Genomic DNA, 22331 nt, shown 5'->3' with positions numbered 1-22331 from the left:
TGGAGGCACTGATCCTCATCCTCATCACATTCTGCTGCAAACCGCTCTAGTGAGAGCTGGAGATCATGACGCCAACAGAACAACATCATCTGCAAAATGCTTCGACACCGGTCATACAGGGACCGAACAGCCCGTATAGCAGGGTTCAGTAACAAGTATCACTGTGGTTTCTACGTGAGTGTTGAAGTCTCCCAGTAAAACAAGGGAGTCCCCAGTAGGAGCACTTTCTAGCACCCCCCTCTGGGGACCTCAATGCAGTTTTCACAATTCTTATATCATTCTCCTATACAACCCCTTCTAAAGGCCATCGAGTAACTGTCTACAAAAGGAACGGACAGTAAAATGAGTGCCCAATAGCATATTTACTTTCTAAAGTGGATGTCTGCGATGTATGTAGAAATTTCTCAAGATAAACTCAGCTTGTTCGTGTTTTAAAAATCCCAACTGAGCTGACAAAAATTTTGTGTAAGTCTAAAAATCTTTTTCTTTTGGCTGCTCCACTCAACGGTCGCCACAGCAAATCAACTTCCCCCATCCAATCCTATTCTCTACATCATCTTCTGATACCAACTAGCTTCCTGTCCTTGAATGGCATATTCTTTGTTTTGCATATTTAGTTTTGGCACAAGTTTTATGCTGGGTGCTCCCCCCGCCACATCCCTCTGCATTTATCTGCATTTACCTGGGATTGGGACCAGCTCAAAAGAAAATGGCTGGTGTCCCCCTGAGGCTGCATTTGTGCCCCACCCAGGCTACATTTGTGTCTCCCTCAGGCTGCATTTTCTGTAGGTCTGAAAATCTGTCGTGTTAGCAGTTGTGTCAGTCAGGCTAAGATAGTTTTGTTTTTAAGAACCCTCCAATTTACAATTTGATTTGTATGTAAATGGAAGAATAAGCGTTACACATAATTTCTTCTAATAACAGCTGCAGTCAGTTCTGGGCCCAGTTAACTACAGTCATGCTGTATGCACATCTTATTGAGGAAAAGCTATTTACTTTTCTCACTTAAATTCTCATTAGTGACCTAAGACTTATGTACTTCATTTTTTTAACATTCCATGAAAAATGAGAAAACTATTCATCTTCACTCAGGGTGATACTTGCTCACTGACTGCACCTACTTTCACTCTGCTATTCGACCCATATTTAAAAGGGTTAATGACCTTGCCCAAGTGATGGGTTGGGCTTTATGCCATAACGATTTTCTTTAGTGGATTGGTGATAGGTAGGACAGTAATTTTATTATACATGTTAAGGAGCCATCTTCAGCCTGTTTTTCTGCTTGTAGCATTTGGACGTTGCTGACTCTGGAAGTTATGGTCCTTGTGTGAGACACAATAGCAGTGATGAGAATGAAGCTGAAGCCAAGTTTGCGAGGTAGATGTCCTATTTTTCCTAGCATATCTATCACTTCTATGTAACTAACTGTAAATATATATGTATATATATATATGTGTATATATATATATATATATATATATATATATATATATATATAGTAACAGTTTTAAGGAAAGTGAAAACAATTGCTAGACCTGGCAATGATTTGAACATTTAAACATATAATGGTTATTTGATGTAATGCTCAGTTCTGCCAAGTTTCCTATACACCATGCAAATCTGAAGACTACTTTGTTTATAGTCCTGCAAAGGGATATTGAAAAGAACTCCACATTAAACGAAACCTAAAGGTAACCAGATAAAGTTATAGGGCTTAATAAATTACTACATACCCCTTCTCGTATAATTACATACTAACACTCCTGGCTATTGGCGTGCAAAAACAGGCAGCAGACAATACATGTAGCAGGTGAAGCCTGACTGTATTCGGACCTTTAACCACTGCACTGTGTGATAAGAAGACATAGGAATATCACAACCTGGATGATGGGCAGTTTTCTTTCACTTGAACAGGGATACAATATAATAACAGTAATGCACATTATCACAATTCAAAACAAAATTCAACAAAGCATCTCTTGTGATGCCTCACGGACAGAAGTACAGCCTCAACTTGTTCTAAATGCTGCTAGTCTTGGTTGTTGCCTCTGCAAATCCTTTTATACTGACAGCAGTTCTTCATTCATGGATAATAGCTATTGACACATGAGACTGGCAGCAGTAGAGTAGTTTTGTTGTTGTATTCTTGGGCATAGTTTATAATCTGAAGACTTAACTGTGCTCAAGTTCAACAAACATTATAAGAAGATAACAAGATAACATATGGAAGACTTGTTCCATGATATGCATTGCACTATCGTTCTGCATTCTTGTGTCTTAAAATTTTTTTTTTATTCTTCATCTTCTCTATTGCAATTTTTCAGCTCTCCTCATGATCGCAATGAAGTAGAAGAAAAAGAGACTGCAGATGAATCTTTGTGGAAGGAGCAACATGAATATGATGGAATGGAAGAAAACAAGGTTTTTTATTCATGTCATCTTAATTTCAGGCTATACAAGTGATTCTTATTTCGTTAATGTCTTCTCGTTTGCATTCGTAATACAGTAAAACTGATAAAGGAAACTTTGTCCTCATTAAATTCAGTCCATCTATGGTATTGATAACTGTTGCATAACACAATCATAAGAAATAAATGAACAAGTCCCAAACCGAAATTGGCAACCCCTCCCGCACCTTGGAGCCAACAGATGCCTGCTGTGCTCCAGCTGCTTTAGTAGTGCCGAAGGCTAGCTAAACACACACAGTAGTAATGTTATTTTTTTTTCTTTTTTTAATAATTTCTTTTGTGTTTTTCAAACTCATTTCTTACTGTCTGTAAACAAATTTGGTTTGCTAAAAGTATGTAAAATGCTGGATTATCTCTATTCAGTTTTTCTTCTAGCAATGATTATGACGTTGACTGTATTATAGTGGCAACACTTCTATATCCAGCATATGTATTGAGTTAGTGTCTTCATGTTTTATTTCTAGCATGAAACTTAACAAAATTGTAATCCCAAACTGGAAAATAATCCATCCCAATTCTTTGAAACTGGTGAACTTTTTCACATATCTTTCACATTTTACTGTCTCATCTATGAGCGGCCACACCCCAGAGTCATCTTCATGTCCAGATTGCAGAAGAACTGAGAGTAAAAAGTTCGACAAGACTTACAAAGTGCTTTAATCATCCATAGTCTATTACTCTTGTGTGTGTTGAATTTCTGTCTCATTACTTCTATTAATTTTTACTCTTCACCCCGTTAGCCTGCTTCACTGCAACGCCGAGACTGTGGGCCACGGAACATCAAGGGAATTTTAAAGAAAAAATGTTCGACTAGTGTAGAGTGTGACCAAAATGAAGGCTCAAAACCTGAGTGTACACTAGTCAGACAAAGCAGCATCACCCTCAGCCGCCCTGAGAATGAGGAGGAAGAGGAGGGGGGAGAGTTAAAGGGGGATTTCAATCGAGGACATGAAGATGAGTCATTACTTTACGATATAGATGATATCGTAAGGGGAACCCTCAGCATTGACAGAGAGCGGAAAGAGAGCAGCTGCAGCAGTATTTGTGGGAATTTTGAGGGAATGCTGACGCCATCGCCTGATGACAGCAAAGAGAAGACCTCTGCAGTGTCGGAGGATGTTGTAGAGCTGGAGAATAGCCTGGATGGAAGATTGGGATCTGCTCTCAAACAAAGGTCTTTGGTTTAAATGTGGAAAGTGTAATGATGCCATCTACATTCGTCTTGATCAGATTACTTCATCTTTTAAGTATAGCTACAATATTCAGTCTTGATACCTAAGAATCTTCACGTAATTCCTAGTGTTGATAAGTCTCTCGATAATAATGATCAGTTTTGAAATGCGAATTGTTAAAAGTTCCAGTTTAAAGATGTTGGGGTAAAGTTTCATAAACCTCAAATAGATACAGAAGCAACAAACTTAGGTTCTGCATTGCATACGGTAACACAAACATGTTTGAAAGAAAATAAAGATGAAACTTTGTAATCTGTGTGAAGAAATGAGAGACAATATCTTGGTGTTTGTGTCCCTTTCCAGACTGGCAGAGCTGAATAGTGGTTACAGTGAGACAAGAGATTGGATAAAGAAGCAAAAATCATCAGAGAACATTCAGAAATCATTGGCCGATCGCTTCAGTCAGCTCCAAGATGCTGAAAATGCCTGGAGGAAAAAGGTGGGTGGGCAACAAGACGCAATGAAAGGAATGCCATTTTTGGCATGTGTTTTGTACCATCAGTATTATCGGGAGGCTCACCGAAAGAGAGTCTTGGCTGTGGGCCACATCTATTCCTTAGGGATGCAGAATAAAGTTTTTCCTCTATTCATAGAGCCAACCCTAAAATAGCTGGACCACATTGTTTAATAGATTTTATTTTAATTACTCAAGACTGGTATAATTTCTTATTTCCTTCTGTTCTTGCAGTAAATTCAGCAGCAAACCCAGAAAACGTTATTTTACTTCCATTTGTGTGACAGTAATGTTATCTTCAGCGAACAGGGGAAAAACTTGCCTCTTGGTCCCCAAACATTATGCAAATTTAATCAAATAATTGAACCAGAGGTGATGGTTTGTAAATCTGTCTGTAGCTTCTGTGGCACAGCGAAACTAACCTCATGGGTTAGCTCAATTTGTAAAATCCATGGCAAGTTAGTTAAAGCCTATCACTGAATTTGGTGACTGTTATTGGCATAGATGGTTGGACTGCATCGCTTGAAATGCAACCACTGGTTTACCCTCTGGCACTGTTGTTAAATCTCTAACATTGCAAAACTGGAACATGTTCTTTTTCCTCAATGGTTGTGGGAGAATGGAAAATGTAACATGCATGATATGCTATCATGGTCATTAACAGCACCAGCTGTTTCCTGTTTCCAAATTGTGTACACTACTGTAGTATTGTAAAATCAGGTTGTAATGGTTAATTTAGAGAAAAAAAATCCATGTAAGAGTTTGAATCATATAGTTCTTTAAATGTCAGCCCTTAATTATGAACATCTAAGGAAAAAGGAGTTTCAGTTTGACTTTGATGAGGGAATAAAACATTGTACTATGGGTTCAAGCAGGTTGGAATGGGTGGAGAAAAGTGTCAGGGGTACTATGTGACTGAGGACTATCAGCCAGAATGAAAGGACAGGTGTACATGACCATTTAGGAAGGTTTAGGTGAGTTTTAATCAGTGCTTTTAAGACACTCACTGAACTCTCATTCCCTTTATCATGGGCCTTCTTTTTCCAGTTCAATCAAATGGCAAAGTCTTGGCAGAGTCTGACAAAATGTTCAGCAGAGGTCCCCTTGCTCGCTTTTCTAGTGGTGGCTTGTACAGGGCTCTCCAGCTCCTCTTCACAGAGGCGTCAGGTCCACAGATAATGTCTGTAGTCTGTAACACTTTCAAGCCTGGGGTTCCAAAGGTCAGCAGCATGTGGTCTCCCCCCCACACTCCCCGACCCGTAGCAGGATGGTCAGTGAGGGGAACCTGCAGTTGATGTTTTTATTCCATCACTCCTGGCAAGAACAATCGGACACAAAGCACTTAAGGTAGGGAAGGAGAGTGTCCCTGATTTCCTCAATAACCCTGATGATCAGCCTAACAAGCAGTGCATCCAGCATCCAAAAGTCAAGAGTTGCAGAGTTAGCTGCATAAGGTGACCCAGCTTTGTAAGACCTATCCTGACCCAGGCCTCTAGGACACAACGAGAGGGAGCTCAGGAAACGGTTGAAGAGCAGAGGCTCCTCCATCAGCCAACAGCCCGGGCATTCATCCACCACCCTCCACAGGAATGGGGGAAGAGAGACACCAGTGTGAGATGTTGGACATGATACAGATCTGTTATGTAGGACTAGGTGTTGACATCCCTTGATAAAAGCATACCTAAGGCACTGATGAGACTCTGTGGGGTTCAAGTGAGCGATGGCTTCCTTCGGGTTATCAAGTGAGCGCCCTCATAAATGTTTCGCTGATTGGCCCACGACATCTCCAAAGGGTTCAGCAGTCAATCCCAGTGTCCCAGGTTCCCTCCCTAGATGCCATCAGCTCACTTGAAGGCCCAAGTTGGATCTTCTCTTCAACCACAGCCACTGGCTCCTCAGCAGGCCTGGAGAGGTCCTTGACTGCCTGTCTGCGGACGTGTCCTTGTACTCCCATCTCTCTGAGTAGCCTAGATGTTGAGGTGGCTATGAAACCTCTGCAGCCTACTTTCACTGGACAAACCTTTGCTTTCCAGCCTTGTTGCTGAGCATCTACAAAGAGTTCAGCATATCTCAGCTTCTTCCGTTCATAGGCCTCCTCCACTGCACCCTCCCAGGACACCGTGAGCTCTACGATGTAGACGAGCCTGAGTGACGATGACCACAGAATGAGGTCTGGTCCCAGGTTTGTGGATGCGATCTCAGCTGGGAAGCAAAGTTTCTTGTCCAGGTCCGCCAGCAGCTTCCAGTCCCGTGCACTGTCGAGTTGCCCAAGGTCAGTTCTCATGGGGGCAAGGCTGGCTTGCCCCTCCCGCACGAATGGAGTTGCGTGCCAACAGGATGACGGGGGAGGAAGGGAGTTCATGCTCGTCCGGCGAGTTTCCAGCACCGTTGCAAGACATTTTAGTACCTGGTTGTGCCGCCAGGTATAATGGCCTTGAGGCTGGTCTTGCATCCCACTAAGATGTGCTTCAGTGTTGCTGGACTTGAGCATAGAGGGCATATAGGGTCTTCGCCATACCACTGGTTCAAATTTGCAGGAGAAAGGAGGACATCATAGACCACCCCGATGGTAAAGCTTGCCCTGAAGGCCTCCATCGCCCACAGATATTTTCCAGGAGGTCTTCCGCTTCTTAACTCCCTCCCATGTCATCCCCTGCCCTTGCTTCGCCTGTGACACAGCTTGTGCGTGCCTGCTTCCTCTTCCCGGCAAACTTCCTGGACCACCAGCTTGCGTCTCTGGGCTGGATTGGCTTTGCTCCAGGCTGATGTGCTGTTTCCCGAGCCCAAGTTCACTCCTCCCCTCCTGAACTCGGCCCATGATGTCTGAGGGCTGCTTTTGCCTGTTCAGTTGCAGCCAGCGGGGTCCACTTCCTCCCAGTTGCAAGGATGGGGGGGTGCTTGGGCTACCAATGGGTCGCTCGAATCCAAAGCATCATCTCCAATCTGACTTAGGCGCACCTGTACTCCTTTGCCAGACTGGAAATAGGGAGGTGTAGCATCCCTTTGCTATAGAGCCCAATGCTGCTGAAGCACCTGGGAAGGGCAAGCCACTTCCTTGCATGCTAGTTGACCAGTCTCTCCAGCTTTTCTACCCTTTAGAGCGGAACTTCATATGGGTTAGTTGCCACAGGAGGCGTGGGAGTAGTACGTATTGCATGCACCAGAGCTTTTGCTTTCCCGAAGGCAGGGTTCTGTCAATGTTCTCCAGGCTGCTGGCAACTTCCTTCCTGAGCTGCTCTATTTGCTCTTTATCCTTGAGGGAGGCATCATACCTACGACCTAGGCTCTTCACAGGGTTCTTAGAGACCATTGGGATGGGTTCCTTGCCAATGTAGAAGCGGTGGTCTAACAGTTTCCCCTTCACAATGGAAATGCTTCTGGACTTGCTTGGCTTGATCGTCATGCGAGCCGGCTCGATGTTATCTTGGAGCTTGCCTAGTAGCTGTACTGTACAAGCCTTGGTTGTGGTTAGTGTTGTAAGGTCATCCATTTAGGCTCTGACTGGTGGAAGCCTCAGTCCAGGTCTTATTCGTTGTCCGCCAACCACCCACCGCAAAGCCCGTATGATGACCTCCATGGCCAAGGTGAAGGCCAGGGGGGAGATGGTGCAGCTGGCCATGATTCGCACCTCTAGCTGTTGCCATGCTGTGGTGTACTCTACTGTTGTCACACAGAGCTGAATGTCCTTGAAGTAGGCCTTTACAAGGGTTGTGAGAGCTGGTGGGATGCTAAAGTAGTTGAAGGCTGTCCACTGGAGGTTGTGAGGGACTGAGCCAAAGGCGTTCGCAAGATCCAGCAACACCACATGAAGATCTTTTCCCTCTTTCTTGGCAACCTGGATCTGCCAGATGCCAGATGACACTAGCATGCTCCACACACCCGGAGAAGCCTAAGATGCCTGCATTCTGGATTGGGGTGTCGATCGGGTTGTTTTCTTTCAGGAATCCTGCCAGTCTATGAGCGACCACGCTGAAGAAGATTTTTCCTTCAACATTTAGAAAGCTGATCTGGCGAAACTGGCAGATTTCTGATGAATTCTTTTCCTTAGGAATAAGGATCCCTCCAGCTCTCCGCCAGGACGTTGGTATCTCCTTCTTTTGCCACACGACTCTCATTAGCCTCCAGAGAAACGCAGGACATCTGGTGCGTTTTTATAGAGCCTGCATGGTATTCCGTTGGGATCCAGAGCCGACGCGGCTCTTGGTCTATGCACAATTTTGTCCACTTCGCTCCATCTGGGTGGGCTAATGTCTAGCTCGTGCTGTGGTGAGTTGACTGATGGCATGTCAGTTGGGAGTGGAACCTCTTCATGGTGACAGTCATCTGTGCAGGTCTTTTCCAGATGTTTTTCCAGGTCAGCCTCTGACACTGAGACTTCCACTCTTTTCCTTTGTGAAGAGAGTCACCAAAAAGTGGAAGGGGTCTTTGTAGAAGCGTGGTCTTGTTTGCTCCTTCCTTCTGCACTTCTTGTGGAGGTTTTCAGCTCTCCTCAGTGTTGTAAGCCTACTCTGAATTTCTTCCTGCTGCAGGTTTATTCCCTCCTCCTCCTCCTCTGTGGCCTTCTGCCATTGTTTCTTCAGCTGCGCCCTCTCCTTGACTAGGCGGTCTATTTCTGCCTGCCATCTGGACTTGGTAGGAACTGTTCTATTTGATTGTTTGCTTTCGACCACAACCAAACCGTTCCGCTCCATTGGCATAGATCAGCCTGTCCATTCTCTCCAAATTCTTCATGGTGGAACTTTTGATCCCCTCTAGAATGTTGCAGAGATCAGTGTTGATCTCCTTCCTCGGTGACTTGTCGCAGGTCTTTGGCTACTTGCATAATGGCCTTCGCCCCGGGAGCTTCTTCTCTGCTGCTGGACGTGCTGTGTTGGATTCAGGTTCCTCTCTTGTGCTTAGCTCTTCCTCCTCTGAGACAGGGGCATTGATGTCCTGCAGACGGTGGTGTGTGTCCTGCTGCTGGACTTCAGTCGACTGACTTGGCCTGCTTCTCATAAAGTAGCTGTCGATGCGACATCCCTGTTGACCCTTCTTTAGGCACCCTTTCTTTCCCTGGTTCATCTACAGGCCAAGGGTGGAAGTAACCTTTGTTAACTCAGTTCTGGAGCCTGTGTCCTGCTGTAGCTGATGGAGCCCTAGGTATCCTGATCGTCAACCTCGTAGTCTGTTCCGTTCCTGTGTTCGCTACCATGTTGTCTGTCAATGAGCCATCTTCAGAACAGTAAGATAGAAAAAGCAAGTGATACATGGTTTTTTACTTCCTTTTCCGTGCAGATCTACCATTCATCTCTCTCAGAAGTGTGACCTGTTTCTGCAGGCGGTACAGTTTCCTGTCATCAAAGGGGTGCAGATCTTGCAGTTTGTTCATGGCACTGACTGACTTGATAAAATTATCAGTGTCACTAAAATAGTATGAGACATCAACTTTCTTATAGAAATTATCATCTAAGAAAACATTTATGTCCTCGAATGAGTAAAGATCAGTCCTTACCTTATCACTGTGCTAACTGAAACAGGGTCTGACTCTGAACTACATTCCATGCCTTCACCCTCACCTAACTGGCTTCCCGTCCCAGTTGCAGTAGTTTCATCATGTATGTCACCCATAAAGCTTGGGAGCTCACATATGCCAGCTGTTGCCATTGATCAAGCAGCCTTGTTTCTAGCTGCGACCCGCTCCGCAGTGAGAACGGGGTTTCCGGCATGTGCCCTGTCTGACTGGGTCCTCATTGATTCAAAGGGGTCGGGTTCATAAGACTCATTCCGCCATCATTAACTGAACCTTTCCAAACCTTTTTAGTTCACTTTCCAATAGACAGTTTGGAATGAACAGCAGCACATCAGAGACGGTGATCCATGTTGAGGATGCGGACGGGGGGCAGGGGGCACCTGCACAGAGATATCATCGATGTCCAGGCCGCTAGCAATCAGCTGGTGGATGAGCGCTTCCAACTTCAGGAAGGCAACCAGAGCTCAGTTCATTCTGGACGCGCACGTCAGAAAAATGCAAATGGAAAAGTGGGCCAAATGGCCCAAAAAGACGGTTTCAATATCTGCTTCCCTCTCACACTTCTACAGCGAGAAGGAGAGTTGAGTTTAAAAATTCCCTTTATTAAAACGCTGGGATATAACAGGTATACATTCAACAAGAACAATGAAAGATACTCAGTATAGCTCAGTGGCAGGGGATCAAATCAGAACAAGAACATCAACTCGCCATGGTTTTTTTATAGAACTCAAAACTTCTCCTATTGCCAAAGTGGAAATAAAGTCCCCAAGTTGCTGATTTGAAAGAATACAAATCAGAATCCAATTCTTAAGAAGCAAGTCTTAATCAGATTTTTTTTTTTCAGTAATTCATTGGACTCACGTTCCCTTGATCGCGGGCCTTCTTTTTCCAAATAAGCCAAATGGCTAATTTGGCAGAGCCCGATAAAACGTTTAGCATAACTGACACCCTCTTGGAGGGTGTCTTCATTTCTCCTGGGTTGGTAGGCAATCTCCTATAGGTAGCCTCAAGCGGAGCATTAGTTTTCGCTGCGCAGTAGATCTTTACAGGTTGAAAAAGAATGAGCTTGGGGCACCCAAATCCTTAAGGTGGAGGAACTGGGACATGATCAGAGCTCCCTACATCCTTTCCTGGACGAGTGAGCTGAGTTTGAGCCTCCTTCCCTGCAGCAAGGCCTCAGCAGAAGTGCCTCTGCCTCCATATTGCGAATTTACTGCTGCTGCTCCTCTCAGACACCTCCACACCTCCACAGGTATATCATCAGGATCCTCTGCCTTTCCACTCTTCATCCTCTTCAATGCCTTCCTCACTTCACTTTTACTAATCTGCACTACTTGATAGTCTACAATAGTCACCTCATCTACCCTTGCCTCTCTTTCATTTTCCACATTCATGAGCTCCTCAAAGTACTCTTTCCATCGTCCCATCACTCTGCTTGCATCAGTCGATACATTACCCTCTCTATCATAATCACCTGGACCCATTCCATCGTTCTCTGTTTCGCCAACCTATATAGATCATTCTCTCCCTCCTTACTGTCAGACGGAGCATACAGGTCCTTGTAGGCCAGCGGCGTCCAAAGTTTTTTTGGTGAGGGCCAAATACAGAAAAATAAGCAAAGGCTCGGACCACACACTAGAGGTGACATTGACACATGATTACTGTGTGTATTTCTAATTCACCTATAATGTGAACAACATTGCTCTCAGTGGGAGCAGTAATGCTGTCCTTTGGATTGAAGAATGGCTGGAGTGTCAGGAGAAAAATCTTGAAAACGCTGGTTGAATTCTATCAGAGAGATGTAATTACAGATACATATTTCTCCTTTTTAGCAGAAAGGTCTGCCTTTGGAAAAGCAGACTTGATTTCAGACAGCGTAGGGAAGTGTGCAGCATTAAAGCTTCGTAGTTGTGTCTCAAACAGGCGGAGCTTTACACAGAAGGCTTTCATGTGCGCATACAGGTGTGACACCAGGTGTTCTTTGCCTTGTAGGTTCTTGTTTAGTGTACTCAGATGATGAGTGAGATCAACTAAAAATGTCAGGTCTGCCAGCCACAGAGGGTCACTCAGTTCGTGAGGTCGGCCCTTCTCTTTCAAAAACTTGTTGATTTCTGATCTCAGCGAATAAAACCGCTGCAGCACAGAGCTGTGGCTGAGCTAGCGAGCTAGCTTGAAATTCCCTGTGGTACAGTCCTCTGTTGTAAAAACTGTCAACATAATTCGAACTAGTGTTCATCACATCACCTCCGCTCTCTTTTATCTTGACGCACACCATGGATGCCATTCCTTTGCGCTCACCCGTCATGGCCGGAGCTCCATCTGTTGTTACTCCACAGAGCTTGTCCCATTTAAGCCCCATCTTTTCAACTGCCTCTGACACAGCTTCAAAAATATTTTCCCCCTCATTGTGCCTTTTAGGCTCATCATATCAAGCAGCTCCTCCGTACAGCAAAAATGATCAACTCCCCGCAAAAAAATTAACAGCTCTGCAGTGTCTGTGGCGTTTGTGCTCTCATCGCATCCTATCGAGTAAAAATCAAAAGCACAAGCTTTGTCTCCCAGCTGAAGATTCAGGTTAGCTGACAAGTCCTCGATTCTCCGCACCACTGTATTTCTGGATAAGCTCACGTTGTTGAAATCCTGCACTTTTTCTGGGCACATTACTTCTGTGACTTTGATGAGGCACTGCTTTATGAAATCACCGTCTGAGAACGGTTTGCCATGCTGGGCAATAAGTTTAGCGACTTCATAGCTTGCTGCTGTGGGATTTTCCTGTATTTTGTTAGCATGACAAAAAAAAACTGTTGTTGAGCTTGCAAGCTAGCTGCCATTTGCTCGAAAATCTGTGCTCGTTCAGCACCTGTGTACAATGCGTAGCTCTGATGCTTGGTCTCATAGTGCCGACGGACATTATTCTCCATCCAGCGACATCTTCATTGCAAATCAAACAGACACACTTTCCGTTGATTTCTTTGAAGAAATATTCATTTTCCCACCATGTTTGAAATCTTCTGCACTCACATGCTATCTTTCGTTTCTTCGGTGCTGCCATTTCTGATGACTCGTAAATTTTTTTCTTGGAGAAGCACCTTTTCCGTTACTGGCACCATCTAGTGTTGAAACTGAGTAGTGCAACAGAGTTGAGCTCAAGTACCATCTAGGGGCCATATTCAACTATATTTTCAGAATTTGCTGCAGGTCATTAAAAACTGCGGCCCGCAGGCCATAGTTTGGACACCCCTGTTGTAGGCCCTTTGTTTTGCCTTTGCTACCTCTATTTTTACCTTACTTTGTATCTCCCTGTACTCCTGTCTGTTCCCTTCAGTCCTTTCAGTATCCCACTTCTTCTTTGCTAGCCACTTTCTTTCACGGGACGGACGACTCGGGCAGGGAACCACACCTTCAAGGCTGAAATCAGGGTTTGAGCTCTTTTATTTAGGTAGGCGGGGTGTCTCAGGCAGGCAGGCAGGCAGGCAGGCAGGTAGGGTGTCGCTGGCAATTCCCTGGCCCCGTGACAGTCGCACAAGGCTGGGTCTCACCAGGCTGGGTCCCAGACGGAGTTGCAGGCAGGGCCCCGGGCAGGGTGTCTCGGGATGGCAGAGTTGCAGGCAGAGTTGCAGGAAGGGTTGTAGGAAGGGTTGCAGGAAGGCCCCCAGGCAGGGTTGCAGGAAGGGTCAAGGCAGGATCTCAAGCAGGGTCTCCGGAAGGATCTCAGGCAGGGTTCCAGGACGGGCCCTAGGCAGGGTTGCAGGACGGGCCCCAGGCAGGGTGGCAGGACGGGCCCCAGGCAGGGTGGCAGGACGGGCCCCAGGCAGGGTGGCAGGATGGGCCCCAGGCAGGGTGGCAGGAAGGGCCCCAGGCAGGGTGGCAGGACGGGCCCCAGGCAGGGTGGCAGGACAGGCCCCAGGCAGGGTGGCAGGAAGGGCCCCAGGCAGGGTTACAAGAAGGGCCCCAGGCAGGGTTACAAGAAGGGCCCCACAATCCTTCAGCCCTAGGACCTCCAGTCGATCCTTCCTTCGAGCCTTCTTGATCCCTTGTGAATTCCCCGGCCACCATGGACTCGGGGAACCACACCCACCCAGGCTGGCTCCGTGGGGCGCCAGGAGGCGCCCATTGAGTGGGGGGGGTACTATCAGGGTCTGACACGGCTGGATCAAATTGGCAATCTGCGCCAGCTGCCGCTAATTACCCGGCCCCATAAAGACCAGCAGCACGCTCTGCTCGGGGCCGGGGAATTCACAAGGGATCAAGAAGGCTCGAAGGAAGGATCGACTGGGTCCCAGGGCTGAAGGATTGTGGGGCCCTTCTTGTAACCCTGCCTGGGGCCCTTCTTGTAACCCTGCCTGGGGCCCTTCCTGTAACCCTGCCTGGGGCCCCTCCTGTAATTCTGCCTGGGACCCTGCCTGAGATCCTTCCGGAGACCCTGCCTGAGATCCTGCCTTGACCCTCCCTGCAACCCTGCCTGGGGCCCGTCCTGCAACCCTGCCTGGGGCCCGTCCTGCAACCAGTCCTGCAACCCTGCCTGCAACTCTGCCTTCCCGAGACAACCTGCCTGCAACTCCGCCTGGGACCCAGCCTGGCGAGACCCAGCCTTGTGCGACTCTGTCTTGGGGCCAGGGGATTGCCAGCGACACCCTGCCTGCCTGCCTCAGACACCCTGCCTACCTAAATAAAAGAGCTCAAACCCTGATTTCAGCCTGGGTGGTGTGGTGCCCTGCCCGAGTCCGCCCTCCGGCCCGTGACACTTTCTCTGTATATACTCCTGCACTTCCTCATTCCACCACCAAGGAAACTATCTACTTTCCTTTCAGATGATACACCAAATACTTTCCTACTTGTCTCCCTGATAACACTAGCTGTTTTTGTCCAATCATCTGGAATCTCTCCCTGACCACCCATAGCCGTTCTGAACTCCTCCCTGAAAACCATACAATACTCCTCCAGCTTTCAGCTTCCACCACTTTGTTCTCTGCTCTGCTTTTGTCCTCTTGATCTTCCTTGTCCCCGGTCATCCTACAAACAAGCATCCTATGCTGTCTGGCTACACTCTCACCTACAACTACTTTGCAGTCACTGATCTCTCTCCTGATCTCCCTCCTTTCACTGATCTCTACCTTGTCTATACAAGATGTAGTCTACTTGGGGGCTCCTACATCCGCTCCTATAAGTTACCCTATGTTCCTGTCTTCTCTGGAAAAAAGTGTTCACTACAGCCATTTCCATCCTTTTTGCAAAATCTACCACCACATGTCCTTCTGCGTTCCTATCCTGTATACCAAATCTACCCATCACTTCATCCCCTCTATTGCCTCCACCAACATGCCCATTGAAGTCTGCACAAATTACCATTCTCTCATCTCTGGGGATTTTCTGTATCACTTCATCTAGCTCATTCCAGAACTTCTCCTCAAACTCACATGCCACCTACGGGGCTGGTGGATCGTTGCCACTAATAAACTTCTCCTTCAAGATAATTCCTACTCCATTTCTCTTCTTGTCAATACTATGATTGTACAACTTAAAGCCTGCTCTTAAGCTTCTAGCCTTACTCCCTTTACCCGTGGTCTCCTGGACACACTGTATATCCACTTTTCTTCTCTGCTTCATGTCCACCAACTATACCTTTTTCTGTCATAGTCCCAATATTAAAATTCCCTACTGTCAGTGCGGAACTCAAGTCTTTCTCTTCTGCTTCTGAACATGCCCTCCTCCTCTCCCTCTTTGACCTACAGTAGCCCAGTTTCCATTGGTTCCCTGTAGGTCATCTGTACCAATGGTGGACGTTACCATGCCGGGCCCTGACCGATCCGGTTTGATCTGGTTTTTATGATTGATTCGTATGTTGGTTTTGAAAAAAAATTTATGCCTGATGCCTTCCCTGATGCAACCCTCTCCATTTATCTGGGCTTGGGACCGGCTTCAGGGAGACACTGGTCTGTGCCCGTGCATATGCATGTATGTATATGTATCCATACATATATCCAAACATGTATATATGTATATATACACACATACACACTCATATATGTGTATATAACACACACATATATATATATGTGTGTGTATATGAATTATATTTTAAACTACTAAAATAATACTTTTTGTTTATATTCATCCCTGAGTATGATTTTATTCAGTGTCTTCCGTAGTGCAATGGTGTAGCTGGCCAAAGACTGGTCTTCAGTCTGGTCTTCTTCTTTGTGAGAAGAAATCAGGTCAAAGCCATGGAAAGGAAATCACCATTATATTGAATTGGTCCTTGATAGTAAAGTAGAGGTGTAAGCCAGTAAGAATTTGGTTCGGGTAATCAAATGCTTCCTATGTTTTTGAAGGTAATTAATCAGTATTACATGGATCCTTGGGCTTAGAAGCAGCAGTGGAAGTTGTCAATGTTTTCTCCAACATTAACAACTGCCAATGCTGTGTGACCACATTCAGATTCTGGGAAAGAATTCCTTTGGTATGTCATGTTATGTGATGACTGTTGCTTAGATGTCAGTGAATAATTTTTCACAAACTGAATAACAGATCCAAATTGCTGCCTTGAGTCTCATAATAATACAAGTTATTAGTCTGATCATAAGATAATTAAAAAAACAATTTCTCAACAGATGTCTGCTGTAGAGGTACAGCCTAAGATGTCACTTGCAGAGCGGATGAAAATCCTTAAGGACAAGGAGGAACAGTGGAAACACAAAGGCAAAGGGGCAGCAAATGACTCAGTTCAGTTCACTGTTGCAGGACGTATGGCTAAGAGAGGTAATCTGCAACATATTGTTAAGGAAAGCCTATTTTGTGAGTAATAAGTTGGTTTCCATGCAACTGTATAATGTTTGCCTTTCATGACTATCTGTATGAAGGTTTATCAGAAGAAGCAGCACTTTGGATTTTAATGTGGAGAAGTATAATTACATTTTTTTCTTGTTTGCCTTCATATCATTTTCATCACTTTCACCAGGTCTTGTGTCAGATACAGGGAAAGAAGAGTCCCATCTTGTCTCACTCAAAAAGGCTAGTGCCATGTTGTTGAAGCCACTTGAGGGTAAATGATCAACTGAGTCTTTCACTTTAAGATTAAACCGCATATTTTGTAACTATCAGTTTTCAAATGGTTGATGTAAGTATCTATCCATAAGTCACAATAAGTGTAATTAAAGTGACACAGATGTATTTAAAAAAATCTAACCTTCTTTATTCCGAAATGAATATTAGATGTTATTATGTATATTTCCTTGCCTTTGTCTTCTTGGGACAGAAATCTCCAGTAGAACTGACATTAAGGTGGAAGGAGATAAACAACTTGACAAGCTTGAGTCTTTCCTGGACATGCTTCACAATAAAGGTAAACTATCACACTACTTGTTATTTTCTATTTTCGACTCTATGTATCTACTGTTTTGCCTATGTCTATCTCTAATTTCAATTTCAATTCTATTTTACCGACTCCTAGCCTTTGTTAATTAAATGAACAACTTGCTACCAAATGATGTCAGCATTTCTAAAGATCTAACATTTTGCACACTGCAATGAAAGAAAGAGAGTCAATGATAAACGTGCGTGTGTGTGCGTGTGCATGTGTGTTTGTGTGATAAACCTCTCCTCTCCCACCATGGTGATGTCTCAGGGGTTTGCAAAGGCAAGACATCAACCATTGAAGTGACAGCAGAAACCGAGAAAGAAGTCATGACCTTAGATGACGAAGTGACATTCAGGAGCTTCTACAAATATTTACCATCAACGCTCAAGGACCCCAGTATGATTTTGACAGAGGAAGATCTAAGCCAGATTAAGGCTAATACGCCAAAGTTAGTACCTTGTCATCATTAAGTAATCAATTATATTTCATACATAATTAATGAAGTAATGCCATGATACTAAAAATAAAAGGCATAATGCCATTTAACATAAATATCATATATTTCCAGGCTATCTTCTGCTGTAGCAAATCACAAACGTGCAGTACGGCCAGTCAGGAGGAATCAGGGCTCCAAGAACCCTATGCGGGCTTTGGCTGCCCGTAATGACATCCGCCACGTTTACATAGAACAAAGGCTTAATATAGCTACAGTGGAGACCAAGAGGATTCAAGTGGAAAAGAGTAAGATTCTGCAAGTTTATTTCTTAATTATTTATTCATTTATAGAGTCTCTAAGATAAAACTCAATAAATATAGCATCTTTCCAATACATTGAATTAAAAAATGAACGTTTTTTGTAAGAAATGTATTTGAAATTTTAATCTAATTTGCCCAAGCAGTTTGCTAAGAATTAAGTGGTGAAGATAACAAAGCCGCGCAACATTTATGTACATTTGTGCAAAACTACTGTGTTGCTATTTCAGTTCGAATTCCAATCCTAAATACAGGCCGTCCATTGTTTCTCATGTCAATCTATTATCAAAAGATCTAAAGCCTCTGTTTTTGCTTGCTTGTGTTTGTTGATGGCAAATCAGATAGCATTTAACAAGGTGTTCAACTGCTTCCCTTATTGGCTTCTGTCTGATCCAGTGGCAAAACACTCCAATCTGGCCGATGTGGCCTTGGCAGGCCTTGCCAGCAGGGAAAACTTCCGGAAGGTCAATCTGCGCAATGTGAAGTCAACTGATGTTCTAACCAACAACAGTGCACTACCTTTCAGCAAGCTCATGCTTATTCGTATCAAAGGTCAGAAATATAGAATATACTGCATGTTTGTTTTACTATAATATTAGAGTACTACAGATGTGGTGTGTGACTATCCATCAACTTGAGAACTATGTATTGTTGACCAAAAATTTTAGTGACTAATCATCAGGAGAGACCCCAAATCTAACAAATACATAAAACCATTTACAAATAGAAGTTTGTGGTTTTCTGGACTATTTCCTTATACACCGATATAACAGATGTAACTTATACTTTTGGTTTCTGTAGGCCGGAGACATGTTCAGGTGCGCTTGGTGGAGCCTGTGGCCAAATCATTAAACAGTGGGGACTGTTTCCTTCTCATAACACCAAAACAATGCTCTATGTGGAGTGGGGAATTTGCCAACGTTATTGAGAAAGCTAAGGTATCACCCAAATATACACAAACACAAAGTGAAAGGCCTGAACTTGTAAAGAATAGCTTTTTGATCATGTATGGCTTACTTATAAGAACAGATAGGGCAGATGCTTATTCTTTATACATTTTGTTGTCTTGTTTGGTCATGACATACTTCTTTGCTTAACCAGGCTTCAGAAATGGCATCATTCATTCAGGCTAAAAGGGACCTTGGTTGTAAGGCTGATCAAGTGACACTTCTGGAGGAGGGTATCAACACTGAGAGCCGATGGGCCAAAGAGTTCTGGAGTCTGCTTGGTGGAAAGACCCAATATCAAGGTTTATACATAAAACTGTTGTGTCTGTAAATGGTTCCTATTTCTGAAGTATAACATTCTACCTTTGTGATTGTTATCTGAGAGGCTTGAAGCCAGGGTTACCAATAGAAAGCCCATCTTATTAACATCCAGCCCCCAACCACACTGCATTTATTATTCCTACTTTCCTGCTTGTGTGTTATAGGGGCAGGGGAGCCAGAGGAGGATGAGCTCTATGAAACTGGGATTGTGGACTCTAATGGAGTGTATAGACTGCAGGGAGACAAACTGGTGCCTCATGAAGATGCGTGGGCTTCCATCCCAAGTGTCTCTTTACTAAACTCTAATGAGGTAATAGAATCATTGGACTAATAAACTTAATTGCATAGCTATAAAATCTTGAAAATCATGGAAAGTAAATGTGGGACCTCTCAGGTTATTAATTGAAATCAAATAGGGCATATAATATTTTACGTGGGTCCTTTGGTTATGAATTGTGATTAAAAAAACATCTTCTTACCTTCTACCTATTGCAGGTTTTAGTGTTTGACTTTGGCAGTGAAGTTTATGTATGGCATGGGAAAGATGTACCCTTGGGCGACAGAAAAGTGGCAGTCAAACTGGGCAAACAGCTATATAGTGGAAGCTATGACTACAGCAACTGCAGGGTCAACCCTTTAGATGCCTCTTGCACAAATAATGATGTGCCCCAGTGAGTATAATGTCACATTCACCTTTTCGGTTAACAAATATTTTGAAAGGGTTGTTTTTTTTTTCATTTTAAATCTATCGAAATCGCTCAGTTCTTTTACCTGGATCGTACTTATAAATTCAGGTTTATATAATAAGGGCATCAAATAAAAGCATATTATATAGTTTCACATAGCAGTTCATGATGTTTGAAATAAAAAAGAAAAATGAAGAAAAATACAGATGGAACAACACAAACACAATTCCACAAAATGACTTTTTTACTGTCACATTTACCTTTAGTGGATCTACAGTACCAACAGTACCAAAAAAAAACAAAACACAAAAGGTTATCTTCCATCCATCCATCTTCTCCCGCTTATCCAGTATCAAGTTGCGGGGACAGCAGCCGAAGCAGAAATGCCCAGACTTTCCTCTCCCTGGCCACTTAGTCAAGGTCTTCCAGGGAGGATCCCAAGGTATTCCAAGGCCTGCCTAGAGGCATAAAGTGGGGCAAAAAAAGTATTTAGTCAGCCACCAATTGTGCAAGTTCTTCCACTTAAAAAAATGACAGAGGTCTGTAATTTTCATCATAGGTACACTTGAACTATGAGAGACAGAATGTGAACAAAAAAAGTCCAGAAAATCACATCTGATTTTTAAGGAATTTGATTACAAATTATGGGGGAAAATAAGTATTTGGTCACCTACAAACAAGCAAGATTTCTGGCTCTCACAGACCTGTAACTTCTTTTGGAAGAGGCGCCTTCGTCCTCTTTACGTTACCTGCATTAATGGCACCTGTTTGAACTGGTTATCAAAATAAAAGGCACCCTAACCCACAACCTAGAACAGTCACACAGAAAATCCACTATGACCAAGACCAAACAGCTGTCAACGGACATCAGAAACAAAATTGAAGACCTGCAACTTGTAGGTAGCAACTTGTAGAAATCTGCTTTGGGAGCAATTATTAGAAAATGGAGGACATACAATACCATTAATAATCTCCGTTGATCTGGGGCTTCATGCAAGGTTCGTGTGAAGTTTGCTGGAGAGCATTTGGATGATACAGAAAAAAATTGGGAGAATGTCCCATGGTCAGATGAAACCAAAATAGAACTTTTTGGTAAAAAGAATGCTGAGTTGCATCAAAATAACACCATACCTACTATGAAGCATGGGGGTGGAAACATCATGCTTTGGGGCTGTTTTTCTGCAATGGGATCAGGACAATTTGAAGGCCAATCTGGGTAAAGGAAAGAACTGAAGAACTGAAGGTACTGAAGATGAAACGGATGTGGCTGGCTCTTTCAGAATGACAATGATCCCAAACACACCACCCAAGCAACGGATTGGCTTATTTAGAAGTATTTCAAGGTCCTGAAGTGACCTAGCCAGTCTCCAGATCTTAACCCCTTAGAAAATCTTTGGAGGGAGTTGAAAATCCATGTTGGCAAGTGACAGCCCCAAATCATCAATGCTCTAGAGAAGAACTGCATGGAGGAATGGGCCAAAATACCAGCAACAGTGTGTGAAAACCTTATGAAGACTTAAAAGAAAACGTTTGACCTCTGTCACTGCCAACAAAGGGTATATAACAAAGTATTGAGATTAACTTTTGTTCTTGACCAAATACTCATTTTCCACCATAATTTGCAAATACATTCTTTAAAAATCAGACAATGTGATTTTCTGAATTTTTTTTTTCTCATTCTGTCTCATAGTTGATGTGTACCAATTATGAATACTACAGGCCTCGCTCATCTTTTTTAGTGGGAGAATTTGCACAACTGGTGGCTGACTAAATACTTTTTTACCCTACTGTAGTCCATCCAGCATGTCCTGGGTCTGGAGCCTCCTCACGGTTGGACATGCCTGGAACACCTCACTGGGAGGCATCCAAACCAGATGCTCAAGGCCAGCTCATTTAACTCCGCTCCACATAGAAGAGCTGCAATTCTACTCTGAGCCCCTACTGGATGGTCTCACTCCTCTCCTCATTCGTGACCTTGGTCTTTGGTCACAACCCACAGGTCTTGAGCATTGGTAGGGGGAACGTAGGATAGGAACGTAGATCAACCGGTAATTAAAACTTTACCTTTTGGCTCATTTCCTCTTTCACCAAGACCGACCAGCGCAGAGTCTGCATCACTGCCAACGTCTCACCGATCCGTCTGTCAACATCCTCCTTCCATTCTCCAACTAAGTTCTCTCCTACCAGTCCCCCTGATCACATTACCTGTAGTTGCCCATCATCTGGAAGCTCTCTGACTACCCAGTCTTTCTCAACTCCTACCTGAAAACCTGAAAACTGTCCTCTTTCTTTCTTGTCACCATTTTTCATCCTACAAACTTCCATCCTATGCTGCCTGGCTACACTCTGGGCTACACTCTCACCTATCACTACTTTGCAGTCATGGATTTCCATCACATTACATCGTCTATACAAGATTTAGTGTCCCTCCACACCACTAACTATACCTGCTCTCAATCCCAGACTTTTGCCTTTCTTCTTCTCTCACTGCTCATGAACACACATTCCTTCGACCCACAATTGCCCAGTTTCCTCTGGCACCCTATAGGTTATCGGCACCAATGGCAGTCATTGTTCACCCTGACCTCAGCTGATCTGATATGA

At 44.1% G+C, this 22331-nt stretch overlaps 1 protein-coding gene and 1 pseudogene across 5 annotated transcripts in view; one reads left to right on the top strand and one right to left on the bottom strand.

The window, feature by feature from the left end:
- Positions 1–22331, bottom strand: part of LOC147215100 (uncharacterized) — a 114719-nt pseudogene that overhangs the window by 53460 nt on the left and 38928 nt on the right. Inside the window, exon 3 of the transcript XR_015104229.1 lies at positions 10908–11120. The product of XR_015104229.1 is annotated as an uncharacterized LOC147215100 (transcript). The remainder of the gene's footprint in view (positions 1–10907; positions 11121–22331) is intronic.
- LOC147215101 (supervillin-like) overlaps positions 1–22331 on the top strand; it is a 65205-nt gene that overhangs the window by 29371 nt on the left and 13503 nt on the right. For 2 of the 4 annotated variants that reach the window (XM_086140109.1, XM_086140110.1), the window contains 14 exons: positions 1289–1377; positions 2325–2421; positions 3209–3642; positions 4004–4139; positions 16275–16422; positions 16622–16705; positions 16919–17005; positions 17288–17468; positions 17589–17761; positions 18170–18325; positions 18575–18711; positions 18875–19022; positions 19206–19351; positions 19537–19712. In XM_086140109.1, coding sequence (XP_085996235.1) covers positions 1289–1377; positions 2325–2421; positions 3209–3642; positions 4004–4139; positions 16275–16422; positions 16622–16705; positions 16919–17005; positions 17288–17468; positions 17589–17761; positions 18170–18325; positions 18575–18711; positions 18875–19022; positions 19206–19351; positions 19537–19712 — 2192 coding nt within the window. The remainder of the gene's footprint in view (positions 1–1288; positions 1378–2324; positions 2422–3208; positions 3643–4003; positions 4140–16274; positions 16423–16621; positions 16706–16918; positions 17006–17287; positions 17469–17588; positions 17762–18169; positions 18326–18574; positions 18712–18874; positions 19023–19205; positions 19352–19536; positions 19713–22331) is intronic. The other 2 variants (XM_086140111.1, XM_086140112.1) reach the window with 1 other exon arrangement.

The sequence above is a fragment of the Fistularia commersonii genome, chromosome 32, assembly GCF_037954325.1.
Source record: "Fistularia commersonii isolate RoL2024-O1a breed Wild chromosome 32, RoL_Fcom_v1.0, whole genome shotgun sequence".
Lineage (NCBI taxonomy): Eukaryota > Metazoa > Chordata > Actinopteri > Syngnathiformes > Fistulariidae > Fistularia > Fistularia commersonii.
The sequence above is the reverse complement of the archived record's forward strand: the minus strand, read 5'-3'. Positions and strand labels throughout refer to the sequence as shown.